Genomic DNA, 18,146 nt, shown 5'->3' with positions numbered 1-18,146 from the left:
GGCACAAGTCTTCGCAGCGCTCTGGTGGCAGCTGAGCCCTGCCCGTCGTGCCGCAGACCCTTCGCTCGTGGCAGAAAGCTTCAGTTGTAAAAAAACCCCCAAAAATAACCCCTCCCCCCAAAAAACCCACAACAAAAACCACCCCAAAGCTGTGAAACTTTTATAACTGAGATCAGGAGAAGGTAGTTAGTATGCTTCACTTGCAAGAGATACCAACAGGGAAACCCTACCAGCTGCTGGTGCCGCAAGTTCAGGCAGAAACACATAACACAGAGTATCAGATGCCACAAAACATCTTCTGTAACACAGTATATTAAAAAATAAATGAATATATGATTGGTATGGTCTGTTCTGAGACCGTGCTGGGGCAAAACCAAGGCTAAAGTGTTCCCAAAGCTGAAGGGGATAGCTGTACATGGAGGGATGAAATGGCTTTTCTCCGCCTCACAAGTCATCAAGCCCCCACATAAGCTCCAAGGGGGTCAACCAGGCACTGATACGGGTTGGGGAGCATTAAAGACACTGCAAGGCAAGCAAGATAGTGGGAGAAGAATTGCAATGTTGCAAGCATCACTGCAAGGCTGGCAGCAACATCCGAAAGGAGGACTTGCTCCTGCCTGAATGCCACAAAGGTGACAGCTTAACTTGCAGCTTCTCCTGAATTTTGCATTTTGGGAAAGAGCTTATTTGTTGTAAATGAGCCCCCTGACACAATTCACACCACTGTGAGCACCCAGCGGGTCCAAGAGCAGACCTGAGCACGCAGCTCTGCCCATCATATATTTTGGGTGAGAAAATGAAAGTCAGAAAAGGTAGAAGGAAGAATGGCTGCACATCGTCATGTTTACCATCACCATGCAAAAGCATTATTTAGAAAAACAAACCAACAACAACGAAAAAAAAAAGGCCTTTCATGCAACAGCATGCAAAAACAAAGGCAGCAGCAGAAGAGAAAGAAAAAAGTTCAGCGCAGATGCAGAAGGTCTAGGCAAACGCAACTGAAAAAAGCTTCAAGTTCATACAAACCTCCAACATTAAATTGCTATGCCTGATATAAATGTTTTCACCATCTAGCCTCTTTGATCTTTTCTGTGAAAATGAAAGGGGGAAACAAAAAAAACAAAAGAAAAAGAAAAAAGAAAAGCACAAAAAATTAAAATGTTGTTCTTGCGGGATCGACAAATTGGCAAATCAAAGACGTGAACTCAAGGTGGGGAGCACAGCGTGTGCCGGGCTGGGCGCCCCGGCGCGGGTCTTGTTCAATGGAGAATGGGAAAATGCAATGAGTCCTTTAAAGAGACAGCTCCCAAGGGGTCGTGGGCTTCTGCTTTTCTTTCTATCACTTCTCACAAAGAAATGTTTACCAGTTTTCTAGGGAAGCCTCACACGTATTCCTGACAGTGACACGCGCCCAGGGCTGTACTGCCCAGTGGGGCTTTTACAAGGTCTCACTGTGCAGAGTAACTTTTTCTTAACCACCTTGGGTATGTCCCCTAATGCTCAATCAATACCAAAAAACCCCATTATACTACTATTTTTTTGAAGTACATTTCCTAGAATGCACGCTAAAGATTCATTTGGTTTCCAACTCAATTTGTTACAGAGAAGATAAATTTTATAAATCAAACCAAGTGTGTTGCTCTCCAACATTCAACATGCAGAATTGTTGCAATCAGACTGGCTACAGGACAGAAGGCTATCAATCTTAAAATTAATCATTTGATAGTTGCAGTTTAAAAAAAAAGAAACGACAGGAAACCCCAACCCAAAGCACATGAAGGAATTGGAGCACTGTCTTTTTAAACAGGTTACAGATGCATGAATGATATGGCAAATTTGTTTGGTGAAAGTGTAAAATGGCTAACCTTCCTCATTCTTATCAGCTCTTCCTCTTTTTCTGCAGGCTGCTGCTGTTGGGCAGTGATAAAAAAAAAAAAAAAAAGTGGTTGGTTCATTTAGCTGTGTTGAACCTCATTGTATAACCTTAAAATAAATTTAAATTAAAAAAAAAAAAGTGAGCAACCTAACTGAATTATTAGCACAAACCTGGGGCTGGTCACCATTCGTGGTGGGTACTGTGACCTCAATGTGCGTTTTCCTCACCTACATTTAAGAAATAAATTGGTAAAAACATTTCTTGTTAGTAGACTTGTTTCAAGAGATCATTTAGTTTCAAAACACAGCTGCATAAAGTTGGTTTTGAAATGCTGGGGGTGAACATGCAAAAACCAACATGCAGTCCTCCGGGAAGAGTTAATGACACCGCAGCTCTCGTTAGTTAACAGCACATTTCCAGTAATTCCTTCAGCTTGAGAATTATTTGCCTTTGAAACCAGTGCTCTCCAGCATTTCTGAAGACAGGGGAACTTGCATTAGCTTTGCCAGGAAACATTTTTTCATTTCCTCTGCAGCTGGATGGCCCAGTGAAATCCTCACCCGAAGCAACAGGCTCAAATCAGCACCTCAAAATTAGTTACATGCAGGTTCTACGCCCGCAGTCAGGGAGGGGAGACCTCCCTACAAACTCAAGCCTAACATCCCAAATTAAGCTCCTGACTGTCCAAAGGCAGAGAGCCAAGACTGTCTTAACACCAGAAGGAATCTATTTTTAGGGAAACTGGATTGCCAAACACTCTGAAGAAGAAAGCACTGGTGGGCGTTAAAAGGAGTGATGCAGCTACATTTGAGAAACAGGGTAAATTTGGCACGTTCAGATCCACAATTTCCTCCCACATCTACATTTAAAGAAAAAAAAAAAAGTAATCCAGTGTTTAAGCATTTAGGAAAAAAACCTGTAACATGTAAGATGGGATGAATACAATTTATAATTTTTTTGGAGTTTAAGGCTAGGGAGGGTGAGCAGTCGTGCAGGAACGATGCGCCACAGTGCACTCCTGAAGTGCCATCCTCAAGATCCCTTCAGTATTTTCATTTAAGAAGTACCAGCCACACAGGGAACAGAATCTTTTGAAGTATCTATTCTTCCTTCACCTCCAACTCCCAACCTTAATTAATAGCAATCTCCCCTGGAGTATGTCATATGAGACGTACTGTGGGATATGTTATAGCAAAAAAGTGGCTCCAGGAATGCTGAGGACAGCTGAATATTCAGAGTAATGTGGAAACTGTATCATGAGGCACACAGCTCTGCTGCAACGCTGGAAGGTTTCAGTAAGATTTGCAGGATATTAAGGATACTGTAATATGAACAATCATTTTTCACATCCTTTTCACTTACAAGGACAACACACACAGACTGACGTCAGCAGATGTCTCAGACACTTGTAAAAAGCTCCAATAATGTTTAAACAAGATTCATTTTAACAATGCAGCCCCCCAGGGTCTAAACAACAGTGTCTTCTGCCTGTTCACAACTATAGTTTTAGACCAGTCTGCAGAAACATATTAACAGCTCTCCCAGAGAAAGCCTATCAATACAGAAAACATCTGCATTCAGATGCTGGGCTGCAGAGCAGATCTGTACCACTGATTTCACTGAACTTGCTTCTGCTGTGATACCAGGAATCAGCAGACACAGCTTAGCCATGGGTGAGCTCTAAATTCAATTACCATGAACTTCTGCTCAATCCTTGCCAGGTTTTTTTACCATCTATGAGTACATTTAGTTTGACTACAACCACCAAAACCCACAACTCCTTCTTCCTTGCATCCAGAGGGTCAGGGCTAGGGCTTAATTCCCCGGGACCCAGATGCCCGTAACTCACTCCCACCTGGTGCTTGGGAGGAGAAGGTACCCAGAGCTGTTGCTCCAGGACAGGTTCTAGAGCCGATGCTCCAGAATGTTCCAAGGAGAGCCTGGTCTGACATACCTTTAATGCATCAGCTGGCTCTGACTTGGCTTTCTCCAGTGGGATTTCTTCGCGTCTCACATCAGGTTTCACCACTTCCTTTTCTACTTTAGAGGCAGTGACCGTGTCCTTCACATCCAGCTTAGCTGGGACTGGCTCTGCAGCGTGGGTCTGAGCGATGGCTGGAGCAGAGGTGGGACGGGGACTCCTCTCAGGGGTTATCACAGCCACTGCTGAGGATGGGGGGAGACAGACAGGGACAAGGTTCAGAGCAGATAATGTTGCTAAAGTGCCTTTAAGAAGAAAGGGAAGAGAAGGAGGTAAAAAAAAAAAAGGGAAAATAAAGATGTTGAGCAAAGCAGCTTGTGCATTTAGTACAGGAAAGTTGAGATTATTTTCCTTATGGTTTAAATAAAATCAAATAAAACCCCACAACAGATGGTGTATAAAAAGCAAGCTTTCACTCTGCAGAGAAGCCACACCAGAAAGGCAAATCTATTTTTGACACTGTGCCATCGATTTCTGGGTCCTTTGCACACAGCAGACACAGAATTCCATCCCAATGCAGACATTAAAATAAAAACACATATAGCTGTGGTAAAGTCCTGTCTCACTGGCATCTTCTCAACCAGAAACGGATGGTTTCTGCAAGGGCAACACAGGCTTTCCTCTGTCTCCCCAGAGCTTTTCAGCAATTCAGACCAAATCCCACCACCTACCCCGCCAACCCCCCCCCCCCCCAAAAAAAGCAACAAGCATTGTTCTCTAAAACTTTACAGCAACTTCCAGGTGGGTTTCAAAGCAGGCTGGGGCTGCGTGTCCGAGGTGGGTGTCTCCTGCCACAGCCCAAGCACCACTGCGAGAAGATACCCAGCAACTCCAGATCAGTGAGAGTGCAGAAATGAACAGCATGCTGCCAGAAAATCACCTTTCTGGAGGATGACAGTCTGAAATGCAAGCACTGGGTACACACAACATCAACTGCCTACTCTTACCTTCGATTTCTGATTTCCCAGAGAGTTCCCAATCCCCAAAAAGCCTGACGCTTCCAAACTATTCAAGCCAATACTGTGTGACAAAGCAAGCCCAAATTAATTCACTGTGTGGACCTAGAGACACAGTAAGCTACTTAATTCTCCTGAGGTTGGTTTTTATGGTCATTCCACTAAAAAGACACCCAGTCACCTGAAATAATTTCTTTGATATGGTCCCATATTCCTGAAGCCCCTGTTTGTGCAGCAAGGATCACACTCTGGTACCTACCCAGCCAACACAAGGTTACTAGTGTCCAGCCAGCCAAAGACACCAGAAAAACTGGTGTTTTTAAAAAAATTATAAGTTTAAGTAACTCCTCAGTAAGAGTTTTTGTTCCACTGAAAGTACAACTCATGTGTGTGTATAAAATGTGTAGACTAAAGTGACCATGTGGCGAAGAACACACAAGGTGGAGGGGCAAAAAAAAAGAACCTGATTTTTCAGACTGAAATTCCACTTTTAGGACAAGCTCCTGGACACCACATCTCCTGATAATCCTCCCTAAACCCTCAAAACCATGGCCACCATCTCAGTGGTCATCAGGGACAGTCGGGATTAGGAGGATGCTGGGCGTGCAAAGCTGTCCTGGTGGTGCCTGGCTCCTTCAGGATTGGCTCTACTTCTCTCATCACCACCATTTCTTCTTCTTCCTCCTCCTCTTCTTCAATTGGTTTTACGTCAAAATTGCCAAGAGCTCATTTGACTCAAAATGTTATGGACATGTTAAAAAGACTCCTTGAAGATGAAGCAGCAAAGGGAACGCTGCCATCAGTAAATGTGCTGGGCTTCTCTCTTCAGGGACTCCTGCTTCTCCCTCAGCGCTTCAAAGCATCAGGACACATGGGAAAAATATTAACAGGTACTGAGCTTTTCCTTCCATACTTGTTGATGAGCTCTGTGCTGCATAATTTTTGTTGCATTTCCTTTGTTTACTACCCTTAGCTGTTCTGACTAAACACCGTAAACAGTGCCACTCCAAAACACCCAATATAAAACAGCCAGGAGAATGGTCCCTACTGGGAACAAAGGCACCAAGGGGAGGAAAGAGTGCAGGAGGGAAATGGGAAGAAGCAGGGGCTGTAGCAGGAGCCCCCAGGACATGCTTGGGCCTGATGCTGGTCACTGTTTGCTCTGCTGCCCCTCATCCCGCAGCACATCCTTATGTCTACTCACAGGGGCTGGTTTAGTGTTTTTCATGATAATCAAGGAAACAGGTGAAGTTCCCAGCCAAGTCCCTCCACTTCTATCTCCTCTTCCTGCACTGACTAACTAACTCTGCCTTTTATTATGATCAGGGTGGATCTGTCTGCAGCAGTGAAGTTATTCTGAAAGGAACCCAACTCCAACCAAGGGCTGAAGCAGGCTTCCGAGTGAAGAAGCAGCAGCCAAGTGTAGGTGGGCTTCAGGCACCACATGTTCCTACAGACCAGGGGATTGAAGCTTATAAGAAGGGACAGTAACAGAGAAGCATTAAAAGGCCACTGCACACTCATCTGAACACAGGGGCACACAGCCAAGCCACACCACGGCACCTCATCTCACCCAGAGGTGCACCCTGATAAAGCAGCGTTGGGGTGTTACAGCATCTTTGCAAAGCCAAGTGGGATTTTAATGGCAAGAACACCACTGCAAACGATGCAAACTCCATCCTACAGCACTGCATCACTCCAACCCAGCAGGTCACAGCATGGGCGGCCGTAGGAGCCACACTGATGCCAAAAGCCACTGCGGCTGTACCTGACCGCATCTGCCACGGCTCCGGCAACTTTGGCTTGGTAACAGGAACCTTAACCACCTCTACCTTCTCCTCCTCCTCTTCCTCCTCTATAATGGGTTTCATTTCAAAAGTTTCAAGAGTATGTTTGGCTGGAAAGAGGTTTGCACGCATTAGTAGAGCGGCAACAGGGACACGCGTCGGTCACTGTAGCAGAGGAAATATTGAGGGGAGTTCCCTCTCTGAGGCAGCAGTGGAGAACAGCAAGGAGGGTTTTAAACCAGGCAGCTTAATAGCAATTCTTCACTGTGCAACTGCCTGTCAGACTTTCTGGGGCTACCAGGCCCAACAGGGTATGGGGAGGGGAAAAATTCCACAGGATTGAGCTTTGCAGGCTTCTTGCTTAAGACATGGGGATATGTGGGGACATGCAAACAGCTCTCCAGTGTGGTACCAACACAGGCTCTGGCTGGGAAGTCTGAGGAGATGCAGGTGCTGGCTGGTAAAACCCAGGAAAAACACACCCAGGCTATATAAAAACCAGCAGCTTTAATTAAATGTACTGGAGCGATCAACTTCACATCTGGAAATTAGGAACATAAGCCACCTATCCTGGTGTCTTAAATGCTAACTCTCTGTCTTCTGTTTTTATACCAACAGGCCTTCTGACTAGCAAGAATTCAAGGCAAGAGTGTGGTGGGGAGACAGTTTGCCACATTACTTTATGAAAGCCTGGTCTAGCTTTCATACCAGAAAAGCAGTGATGTCAAAAGCACACTGTAAAAGAAGTCAGGCTGGAAGGACCACACGATGCACTTGGACACGAATCATCTCCAACCCTAACTGCACCTCAGGCACTCACTATTTAAGTGATGAAGATTGCTAATATTTGACACCACCACTGCTGTGACACACACATTCATACTCAAATATGCTGTTGTGCCTACACACCTCTTAAAGGTGTTATTATTTATTAATAGTGCCTATCCTAAGAGAAATACAAGCTCTGTGTAGCAAAACGGGCGGCATTTCTCAACCCCTCCCCAAAACAAAACCCCCAGATAGGCTTTAAAAATGGCAAGCAGGTCCCAGGATGAAGAATTTCAGAAGCTTTACAAGAAGGTTCAAGATCAAACTTCAAAAGTTTTGTAATCCACATTTACAAAAACACCCAGATTTACTAAGGAGACAGCTCATTTCTAAACTTTTCCCCACCTCCCTGCAAGAATTACAGTCTAAAGAGGTGCTAGGTGGAAATTTAACAAGTCTCCCAGAGCCCAGGCTGTCTGTCCTTGGAATGTGAAACTCTTCTTGCAAAGGCAAAAAAGAAAGCTGTCAGGTTTGGTGAAACTTCTTGAGTTGTCAGGAACAAGCATGTGAAGGATAGGAAAGGCACTGCAGATAGTTGGAGCCACCACCACAGCTATACCTGGCTTCTCTGGGACCTGATCCGCAGGTTTTGGTTCGGGAACCTCAACCACCACCACTTCCTCCTGCTTCTCTTCCTTTACGGCTCTGAACTCAACTTTTTGAGTCGCACGTTTAGCTGAAGAAATGGGGCACATGTTAACAACTGCCCACACAGCAGATGGAAAAAGGCTGGGGACTTCAACGGGGACAGAAGCGTTACATTCACAGGTTGCTCTTTTCCAAGCTCTGACATTTGGGTGCAGGGTTGCAGCGGGGATTTCACTAACAATCTGGGGTCATAATGGTCTACGGGACATGGCCAAGGGGCAACTGACAGAGCCGGTCCCTTGAGCCTCCATGTATCATGCCAGGGTAACCTTGCACACTCAGACTGCAGGCAAGCTGGCATTTTGCTTTGCTGAGGTATGGAGCTCAAAGCAAGCAGCCCTTCCCAGCTCCAAAGCAGGAAGCTCAGTCTCAGAGTGTCACTGAGCCCTCTAAACCTGTGCCAGGAGCAGGGCAGCCTGGCTGTTGCTGGCCATGGGGTACTGGGGCAGCCCTGCTCCATGATAGGTTGCAGCATGACCTCGGGGCTCAAAACTATGCTCCTCCTGCTCTGTCAGGCGCCCTTGAGGCAGAGAGATTCTCCTGTTTTCCTGGATCCTACTTTTACAAGCACACTATAATTCAGACCAAGGGGAGCAAACTTTGGCACTCCCCTCACCTCCTCTAGCCTGCTGCAACCTGGCTCTTTCAAAAATGCCAGGGATGAGCCCACCTCATCAACAGGCCACAAACTTCGACCTTAGTGGCAAAAAAATAATCTCCCCCTCGAGGAAAACTGTGTAATTTAAGAAGCTACACCGAACAAAACAAATCCTAGAATAGCTTAATTCCTGATTTGCTAAAAGCAAAATGCGCTGAGATTGGATGGGGAGGTATCTTCACAACCAGAACTTTGCCATAAGCCTTCAGCACCCACCTACACCCTTTTTGGCAGCCAGCTCTTGCTAGTACTACTATTCTGTTTGCGTTTGACATCCGGGTCTTGTATTAAAGTGAGAAGTTACACTTTCTCTATTTTCTTTTCAAAGCAGGGGGTATAGGTGGCATTTAAGGAACAATTCAGCATCCTACAGAGTCCAGACACAGGGAGGGAAGAGGCACTGGGCACTCACCTCCGTCGAGGCTCCTGGAGGCTCGCTTACTTGCTGTCCGCTCGAACTGGGGAGCGGGTCGGTCAATCAAGGCACTCGCCTGCCTCGTCTGCGCCTGCGTCCGGCCACTGTAGCGGAACTTGGAGCCCAGCGCCAGGAACCTGCTCTTTGGGATGGCCTCGGTGGAAGTCAGCCTGAAAACCACATGCAGGATGTAAAAACCATACCTTCAGATCAGGAAGTGGCAGGTAATGAGTAACTAAATTCATAGAATCATAGAATTGTAGGGGTTGGAAGGGACCTCGAGAGATCATTGGGTCCAACCCCCCTGCCAAAGCAGCTCCCCAGCTCATATTGCACAGGTTGGTGTCCAGACGGGTCTGGAATATCTCCAGTGAAGGAGACTCCCCCACCTCCCTGGGCAGCCTGTCCCAGGGCTCCCTCACCCTCACTGTATAAAAGTTCTTCCCCATGTTGGTGCAGAACTTCTTGTGCTCCAACTTGCAGCCATTGCCCCTTGTCCTGTCCCCACAGACACTGAAGAGAGGCTGGCCAATTCCTCCTGCATCCCATGTTTAAGATATTAATAAACATTAAATACAAATTATGCCTCTGCATACACTTGATTAACACAACGACACACACTAAGTCCCACATCTACATAAGCTACAAGATCTCTGTCTTATGAATCTTATGAAGCGGACGCTGTTCAGAAATCTATTGCTATATAAAAGTCTCTGCAACTATTTCACTCCAAATGTTGTGAATGCCAAGGAACACTGATGGAGTGGCTCGTTTCCAGCAGCTAATTCAATGCATTCGTTATTCAAGATGAGCCTACCCACCTGAAGAATGTGTGATGTTCAACACACACTTTCCACAGCTTCTTCGCTGCCCGGTAACTTGGGAGCTTGAACCCAATTGTACTTTCATACTGTTCTTGCTGTGGGAAAATGTAAGTTATTTAGGTATAGCAAGAAATAAATGTGACAGGAGTCCAGTCCCCAGCCCATCAAGCTCCTCTGCTGTGGCACAAAACTACTGATCTGGCCCGAGAGCAGGTGAATTCACTTCAAGATGTTGAGATTGGCATGAGAAAACACAGGACTCGATCCACAGCTCCCCTGCATCTCTCAGGATGCACTGGGATCTGCAGAAGAACATGCTGTGGGTTTCACAGACATTTCACAGATTCATTTACTCCACCCATGACACTACCTAGTTGGGTCAAAAAATCAACTTTTCAGCAAGGCTGGGTCATTACAACCGAAATGGGAAGAAGGAGGAGAAGAGGAAAGAGGCAGACCCCCCCCTTATAGCCTCTCTCCCCACTGTTTTCAGCAGCCAGGCTGCTCTGGGGATCTCCCCATTCACAAGGTGCAGTGTCAGGGCAGCCACCCCCAGCTTGCAGCAGCCCGTGGAAAATCACGCCTCTGACTTTTATTGTTTTCTAATACTTTAAGTGAGACAAGGAGCCTTTGTCTTGCCCTGTTTCCAGGAAGAAAAAAACTAAACCGAAAGAGAGCAGTTAGTCCTCTCCCGATTTCAACTGTGAGCTTCCCACAGCTTTCCCCTGGATGCTGGGAATACCGTGCAGGGCCAGGAGGTGGTGCTGGATGACACGTTGTTTAAATTGTCACCGCTGGTTTATCCCCAAGGTCAGCGGGCTCTGCCCCAAGGGAACGCCAAGCCGGGATCAGAAAACCAACAGTGTCAGAGGATTGTTCAGAGAAAAGCTCGTTCTCTCCCCTGACTGGTTTAGTGAAGCAAGTCGGTGACCATCAGAAGGCAGTGAAAGAAGCCACGAACAGATGGGAGTCAGGACCTACCTCCCCAGGACGAATCTTAATAAAGAAACTGCTGCGTTTGTAGGAAATCTTCAGGACTTTGGGCCAAGGGAAGCGGTTGATTCTCAGTTTATCTTTGTAAACAAGAAGGCCACTGGAACAGACACCCAGAGTGATATCCACTCCCTCCAAATCCTGGGAAAGAAGGCGAAGGTTTGTGCAGTGCCAGAGTTAAAAGGTTTGGGTCAATGTCTGCTTTCCAAACAACCCCTTAGGTCCTCCCCAATGCCCACCTCCCCACCACCCAGCTGTCTGCTTCCAACTCTGCACAGCCAGGGCCAGGATTGCTTTTCCTTCCCATTTCACCTTACAACCTCCTCCCTTCTGCCAATCTCTCCTGTGTCACTGTTTGCTCAAAGGGCTGGTCTAAAGCCCACCCTGCATTGCTCAGAGCAGCGTGGCTCACCTTGCAGGGCCAGAGCTAATTCTAAGTTCCCCAGAGCAAGGTCCTGTCTACATCAGTAACTTTGCAAGTTTTCCTGTAATCTATAATAAAAAGCAACTGGGAAGAATCATTTCCCTTGCAAGAAAAGAATGCTTGTAGCATTTTTGCTGTGTTAGTGTTTCTGAACTTCCCCTATCTTTCAAAAGGAGCCTCCTGACATAGGTAAACTTGCTCCAATAAAGGAAGGGTAATCAAATTCCAAAATCCACAGGCACGTGCACACATGCCAGTTCTCACCTTGGCTTGGTGAAGGTCGACTCCATACATAGACAGCTTTTTTGCATTCTCAAGAAATTCCAGGTCTGCTTGTGCTGGAGTCATGGATCTGGGGAAAGAGAGACAAGACAGGGCTTGGGATTCCCGCAAGTGATGATTTTAGGAGGGGACAGATCAAACTCCACAAAACCACTGACTCATTAGATTTTCTTTTGCTTTCAATGCACATTCGTGCCCAGACAATGCATTATGAAATTGCTCTGAAGGCACAGGCTCGTGCTTTGAGACCTGCTCAGCAAACAGACGCGCCTTGTTTCTGTGGAGCTGTACAGACCCCAGACAGGAAAGCAGAGAAGTTTGACACAGTGTATAAAACCATTCTGTGGACTGGTACTGTCCTCCCAACACCTCCTTCCTCCAGACCCACCCCAAAGCCAGCTATTGTCCTCCAAACCATCGCAAGGACAGCTGAGACCACGCAGCGGCGATTCCTACTGGGGCAGACGAGATGAATGAGACATTTTCTGGGAACAGATGGTACACTGTCTGCAGGAGGAGCAACCCAACACAATTTCACTTAACAGAAACATCCTGATAATGGAGGCTATTATCAACATTATTGAAATGCCCTCATTAATAAGTTGCTGGTGTACAAGGTACATCTAACAGCTCTGCTGGGAGAGTTTCTGGCTGTACATGTTGTGATTTTTCTTCCCTGCTTTGTCTCTCTTATTGAGCTTGTAGGCAACACAGATATAAATTTTAGTGGTGGAAGACAGGACAGACAAAGAGGACTGTAAGGAAAATCCTCTAGGAAGGACCCAGGAGCAGTCTCCATCTCCAACGCACACCTTGCACTTTGCAAATAATGTAGCACGAGGAGCAGAGAAATTTTCCTCCTGAAACCCTCTGACAGTTTAAAATTCACAGAATATGGACCTGTAATTAAATAGGTATGTACAGCTTCCTCCTTCCCACATGCATGAAGAGATTAAATACAGCTACAGCCTATATCTTGAAGTAGCCCTCTAATGAAGCCATGAATAATTCAGTGATGTGATCTACCACTTCTAGCACAGCTTAATGGCCTTTGACTTCAAGTCATGAAGCTTGTCAGTGGCCCCGTACTTATTTTCCCTCATTTCCTTTCCTCTCAGTGCAAATGGAGGGGAATCAATTTAAGATATTGATTTGTGGGTGTTGAGCAAGGTGTTAATTGTAGCTTTGGTCACAGCTGGGACACACGTCCCCCCTTTCCTCCTGGACTCAGGTTATGAGTTCCCATCTGTCTGTGAGAAGGTCTCATCTTTGCTCTGTTCTCCTTACAGCGCATCATCCAGCAGCTTTTCTCAGGTCAAGGGGCTGTCAGTTGAAGCCCTCAGCATCACAGAGTGGTTTTACAGGCTTCCCATTGCCCCCCCCACCCTTAAAACCTGAATATGCCCCTGGGAGAGTGCAGAAGCTGCTGGCTGTGGTGAGCACGCAGCTCCCCACCGCTTCTGCAATCCAAGGGCTTGAGAGCAGCTATGAGAACATGCTCAAAATAAAGATGTGGAAGAGGTTTGGTCACTGTCATCCTTTCATCTTGTCCTGCCACCCTACCTAAATAAGACACATTTGCCCAGGTCATGGAAACATGAGGACAGCCTAACTCCAGTTTAAACCTCCTGCACTACCTGGAATATTTCCATGTTATAAAGTGTTAGTCATTAAACACTGCAGCAGCAAACTCCAAATGAGCTGTAGGGTTCAGCATATGCACAGAGACAGGATGTGCTGCAACCAGACTGCAATCCAAAATTTACATACATCCCAAAGAAAATGTTTTTTAAAAAAGACTGAGGGCAAGGTTAAAGCAAGCAAACTTTGCACTGCATTTTCACATGAAATAAAGCACACCTTTGTGGCTATGCTGTTGAAAAAGACCCCTTGTTAAAAAAGCAAGTGCCAGTGTTTTCATCTGTTTTCTAAAAACAGAGGTGTTTCTTCATGCAGGATAAAGGAATTCCAGTTTCCACACAGATTTCTTTTACTGTAAGTTTAAATTATTAGATCTTTTTTTAATAGCTGATGTCCTCAGTAGCTGAAAAAAGCCCCATTATTGCCATTATTTCACGCTATTCCAGCCACTGTACCTTACCTGTATGTTTTATGAAGCTCCACAACCTTCTCTTCCAGCTCTTTTGTCTGGTTTGGGGCCAATTTAAACTCAGTGATGTAATCCGGGCTGTGCAGATCAGGATCATAGTCTCCCAACTCAGACTGGACTGTGTATGAACCCAGAAGAGCCAACGTCGCAAAGGAACAGGGCAGCCGCCCTGCCATGATGTCTTGTCTAAGCTGAAGACACAAGTAATACCTGGAGGAGAGTGAGGAGAAAGCAAAATACTATTTAGAGAGAGCACTGAGAAATTTAAGGATCAAACAATCTCTTTTGTTATGCCACCGACTTTCTAATTTCTCCCTGTGTTTTTACTTATGGGATAACATTCTCACATGAACAGTGTGGAGGACAGGAGGACTTAAGGCCATCTCCACTCTGCAGAGAGCACACTTATGATCAGAAAATCTGGTTTTAAATAAAATTGTAGTTTTCTATACAAGCACACACAGAACAGGATTATAAATGATGCTGCTTTACACATGTGGACTTCAGTGAGGAGAGGGAACAACTTGCACACCCACTAAAAACACATGAAAAAACCCTCCAAGACATCTATCTCCTTGCAGAAGGAAGGAATTAACACCCAAATATGAAATATTTCTCTTCAGTCTTCCAGTCCTAGTTGTTCCTTTGCTCAGTATGCTCCCTGGATTCCCAGGTAATCCACCTGGTTATGTCCTCGGTCAGCTGCGCGGGATCAGGCGGATAAAACTTGACATTGAAGGTAAAATCCCAGGGGCCTCCTACAATTATAAAGAAGAGATTGAGGAAAAATAAACACACCAAAAGAGCTTCACAACAGTTGGTCGTTACAAAAAGCTGGGGATATCCGGTCTGACCTTAAAAACTGCAGCTGGTGGATCATAATATTGATTTTAATACTGCTCACTTGCACAGCAAGCTGCTGCTTAAGCAGAAGGTTGAAGATTTGATTTCATTTACAGGTGCTAAGACACAAGCAGGAGAAAGCAAAGCAGGGCAGGCAAATATACATGAGTAAACCACAACTTGGGGGCGGGGGGGAAGCGTTTTAATTCATTGCTGAGAGACAAAATGACTCTCAGATTTTTTCATTGACTGAAAAGCATCTCTGTGCAGAGAGGTCAGGCGTGTGCTGTGACTTAATGAATTAATACTGTTTTATCACTCCACCCAATCCTCCAATTTCTTGCAAGGAGCAGATGTGCTAATTCACTCAGCAGCCTAACGTGCTGCGGTCAGGTGGTCAGACCACATTTTCAAGTCGGCACAATACGAGGCTGAATCTTCAGAAGAAACCACCAAGCACTAAGACAGGAAAACCTTTACAGGTCCAGACCTAAATGCTTGTCAAAAACCCTGTACAGCACTGGTACAGGCATTAACTGGGGTGAGAATCCACAGAATCACACCTCGACCCGGCATTTTCTGTGCTATGAACAGCCTAACTGAAGGGGTAACGCTCTTTCCTCTTGAAAGCAATCACATTTACTGGCAGAAAACAGTCCTGACCGACCCATTAAGCACTCAGAGTAATTTTCATAGTTACTACTCCCCCCTGCTGTGCACTTTAGCACTAGTTCAAAATAGTATTTATTTCCGAAAGAGAAGATATCCCCCCACATTGAACTGGCTCAGAGATTTATCTCAAACAGGGAGGAGGGGGGACATAGCATTCATGGATTTACTTCTTATGCAACGCCCTAACTGGGATTAAACACAAGTCATGTTGTTTCCATTATACACAGCTCAAAACAAGTTATTCCAAGAAGGTATTTTAGGTAGCAGATGTTACCTAATCCAACATAGGCTGATGTAACACACGTTTCTACGTACATGCATCATACAGAAAACTCAAATACTTTGCTATTTCACCCATCTCAGGGAATCAGATTCCACAGCAGCAAGTTGCTTGTTACACCTAGGAGCTGAACTTTATTTGCACGGCGTGACAGGAGCAGCTCATGCCCTTTACACACATCCTGCTATCAGTTTAGAGAGGAGTTCATAAAGGCAGGAGATTTTCCCACTCCACAGCCCTGCTGCATTTCACCCCAATCTGTACTTAAGGACAAGTTTTGTTCTGCACTCCCCACCAAAAGCATATGAAAAACAGTATTTTACTGTCATACAACAGCATTTTACTTTTGTAAAACAGTCTTTTACTTACAAAACAGGCAGCCTTGCTCCTGAGAGGAAACAAAAGCATCTAAAATGTATTTAACTTTGACACTGCCCTCATCTTGAACTAATTCAGTGCTAGCAGACCTTAAAACACAACTTTGGAAACCATGTGGCATTTGCCCTGATCCTACTCGAGCCATTTATCATTCCAGTACCTCTATCTTGACCCTGAAGCAGCCTGAGAGTCCATAAAACCTTGCTGCAGCATACGATTTTGCTTAGGGCCTCCAAATCTCCTTTGAGATTTAAATCCCATCCTCCAAGAGGGAGCAGATCTCCCAGCTCAGCATCACCTGGTAGCAAGGACAGTGTGGGATTGCACAGGGCAAAGATAACCTGAAGCTGTTTTCCCAGGGAAATGCCTTTTCTTTCCTAAATCTAGAGCATCTCTAAGTACCTGAGAAAAGGAAGGATGCACAGACTGCTCCAACTTGGGAGGATTCACCTGAATCCTCCCCCTTCCTTGGGCCCCTCGGATCACCAGCCAACACCACGCTTGTTTAGGGAAGGGGGGAAGAAACCACAGCCCCCCACATGATAGATTCAATCTACTTACCATGAACCTGCTTTTTTATTTCTTTGGCAGGATCCAGCCATGTCTGTAAGAGGATAAAAACGTTCACAGTTTAACAGACGTTCCAGAAACACCACAGAAAACTCGCTAAAAATATGGCAAAAAAGACAACATCAGACACAGATGCAGCCATGGAAACTGGAGAGATAGTGCATTTTTCACAACTTTTACTCCAGTCTGTGGTCTCAATGGGTACAATTCTAACTCTTCACCAAGCAGGTATTCATAGGGGATGCATGAGGAACAGAAGCTGGGGGGGCAGAGGGAAAGCAGTGTATTAGGGCTGCAAGCACATAGCAGCAGGTATGGGCGAAGCCACATCCAGCTAAGAGGGACACCTGCACAAAACTTTTTCCCTAGAACCTTTAAAAATAGGCAAATAGGATGTTTACATTCATTTTAGGCACCCTGTCTTCATACTTACCCTACTGATCATGGTTTTGAACAACCTAATCACTGAAGTAATAGTGAAAACATCCAATTGATGGGGAAGGCTGAGATATTTTACAGGAGTGTGACATAAACTTCATCTCTTCAGCATGACTCAAGTTTCTAGTAACTATGTCAGCTACAAATTTAGAAATATATCCTTTCCCCTCTAATTTGGGGGTTTGTGGGATGGTGGTGCAACATAAGCCTCAAAAAACAACTTCTGCTTTTGCCAGCACGGTCTGAGCAATTCCCAGCACCTCAAGTCTGAGCGTTTTACTTCACAGAGGTAAGGATCTGTCCCACTGGAGGAGACAGTGTGATGCTAACAGCCCTCCTGGAGGGGCTGCATTCAACCATCTTCTTCGTTTTCATGAACTCTGAGAAGGATTTGGATGTCCAGGTCTTCTGAGGTGAAAGAATTAACCCACTGAATCCCCCAAGATAATCTGTCTTGGCCAGAAGGACACGTAACTTCATGGCAGGGAAACAGTGATACTTCTCTTTGTATATGCTTGCCCTTCTAACCTATAAAACTGGGGATACAAAACCCACCTGAGAAGTAGACATGCACCTTGCTGTCTTTTTTAGGGCCACTGTTTTAAGCAGGGCAGCTCTACATCCAGGCTGGTGAGACACGACCGCTTGTTACTGCAGCCAAGCCCAGGGTGCAGCCCCACATCCTGGGCACTCAGCCTGCCTGACCCAGCAGACAGTGATGGGTACACCAATTAATGGCACTTTTATCCAACACTGTGTCATCAATCAGTGGGAAACAATCCTCCCTTTCAGAGCTGCAGGAGCATCCAGCTCCTTTGGTGCTGACCAGCTGCTCTATCCGCTGTCATTATCTCCCATTTCCCCTGCCATGATCTCCTCCTACTCCCATGTGGGAAAATGCCCTTCCCCAGGAAGGTTTATTCCCTAAGTATCAAGGTGGAAAATCCTGCATACAACCCTTCCCTGTCCAGAATACACAGACACACCTCCACCTGCTCTGCACAGCTCTGCGGGTGAGGTGCAGATGTTCATCTGCTGGTTTCCTATTAAGACTATTTCCACCTGTGGATCAGTAACTCAGGATTGGGTCTTGATTGAAGTTACAGCAAGAGACAGCTGGAGCTTCAGACTGCAAAGTTTAATGAAACACAGCCAGAAAGATTCCCCCAAACCCCCACAAAAA

At 45.7% G+C, this 18,146-nt stretch overlaps 1 protein-coding gene across 1 annotated transcript in view; it reads right to left on the bottom strand.

The window, feature by feature from the left end:
• The window catches only part of EPB41 (erythrocyte membrane protein band 4.1), a gene marked incomplete at its 5' end in the record, with an annotated part of 48,103 nt that overhangs the window by 23,973 nt on the left and 5,984 nt on the right, over positions 1-18,146 (bottom strand). The window contains 14 exons of the mRNA XM_084274408.1: positions 1,027-1,089; positions 1,866-1,910; positions 2,047-2,103; positions 3,831-4,042; positions 5,440-5,538; positions 6,582-6,710; positions 7,988-8,104; positions 9,147-9,319; positions 9,971-10,068; positions 10,955-11,107; positions 11,655-11,742; positions 13,774-13,992; positions 14,465-14,540; positions 16,517-16,559. Coding sequence (XP_084130534.1) covers positions 1,027-1,089; positions 1,866-1,910; positions 2,047-2,103; positions 3,831-4,042; positions 5,440-5,538; positions 6,582-6,710; positions 7,988-8,104; positions 9,147-9,319; positions 9,971-10,068; positions 10,955-11,107; positions 11,655-11,742; positions 13,774-13,992; positions 14,465-14,540; positions 16,517-16,559 — 1,572 coding nt within the window. The remainder of the gene's footprint in view (positions 1-1,026; positions 1,090-1,865; positions 1,911-2,046; positions 2,104-3,830; positions 4,043-5,439; positions 5,539-6,581; positions 6,711-7,987; positions 8,105-9,146; positions 9,320-9,970; positions 10,069-10,954; positions 11,108-11,654; positions 11,743-13,773; positions 13,993-14,464; positions 14,541-16,516; positions 16,560-18,146) is intronic.

This window comes from Gallinula chloropus, assembly GCF_964237585.1.
Source record: "Gallinula chloropus genome assembly, chromosome: 22".
Taxonomy (NCBI): Eukaryota; Metazoa; Chordata; class Aves; order Gruiformes; family Rallidae; genus Gallinula; species Gallinula chloropus.
This window is presented reverse-complemented; position numbering and strand designations above follow the sequence as displayed.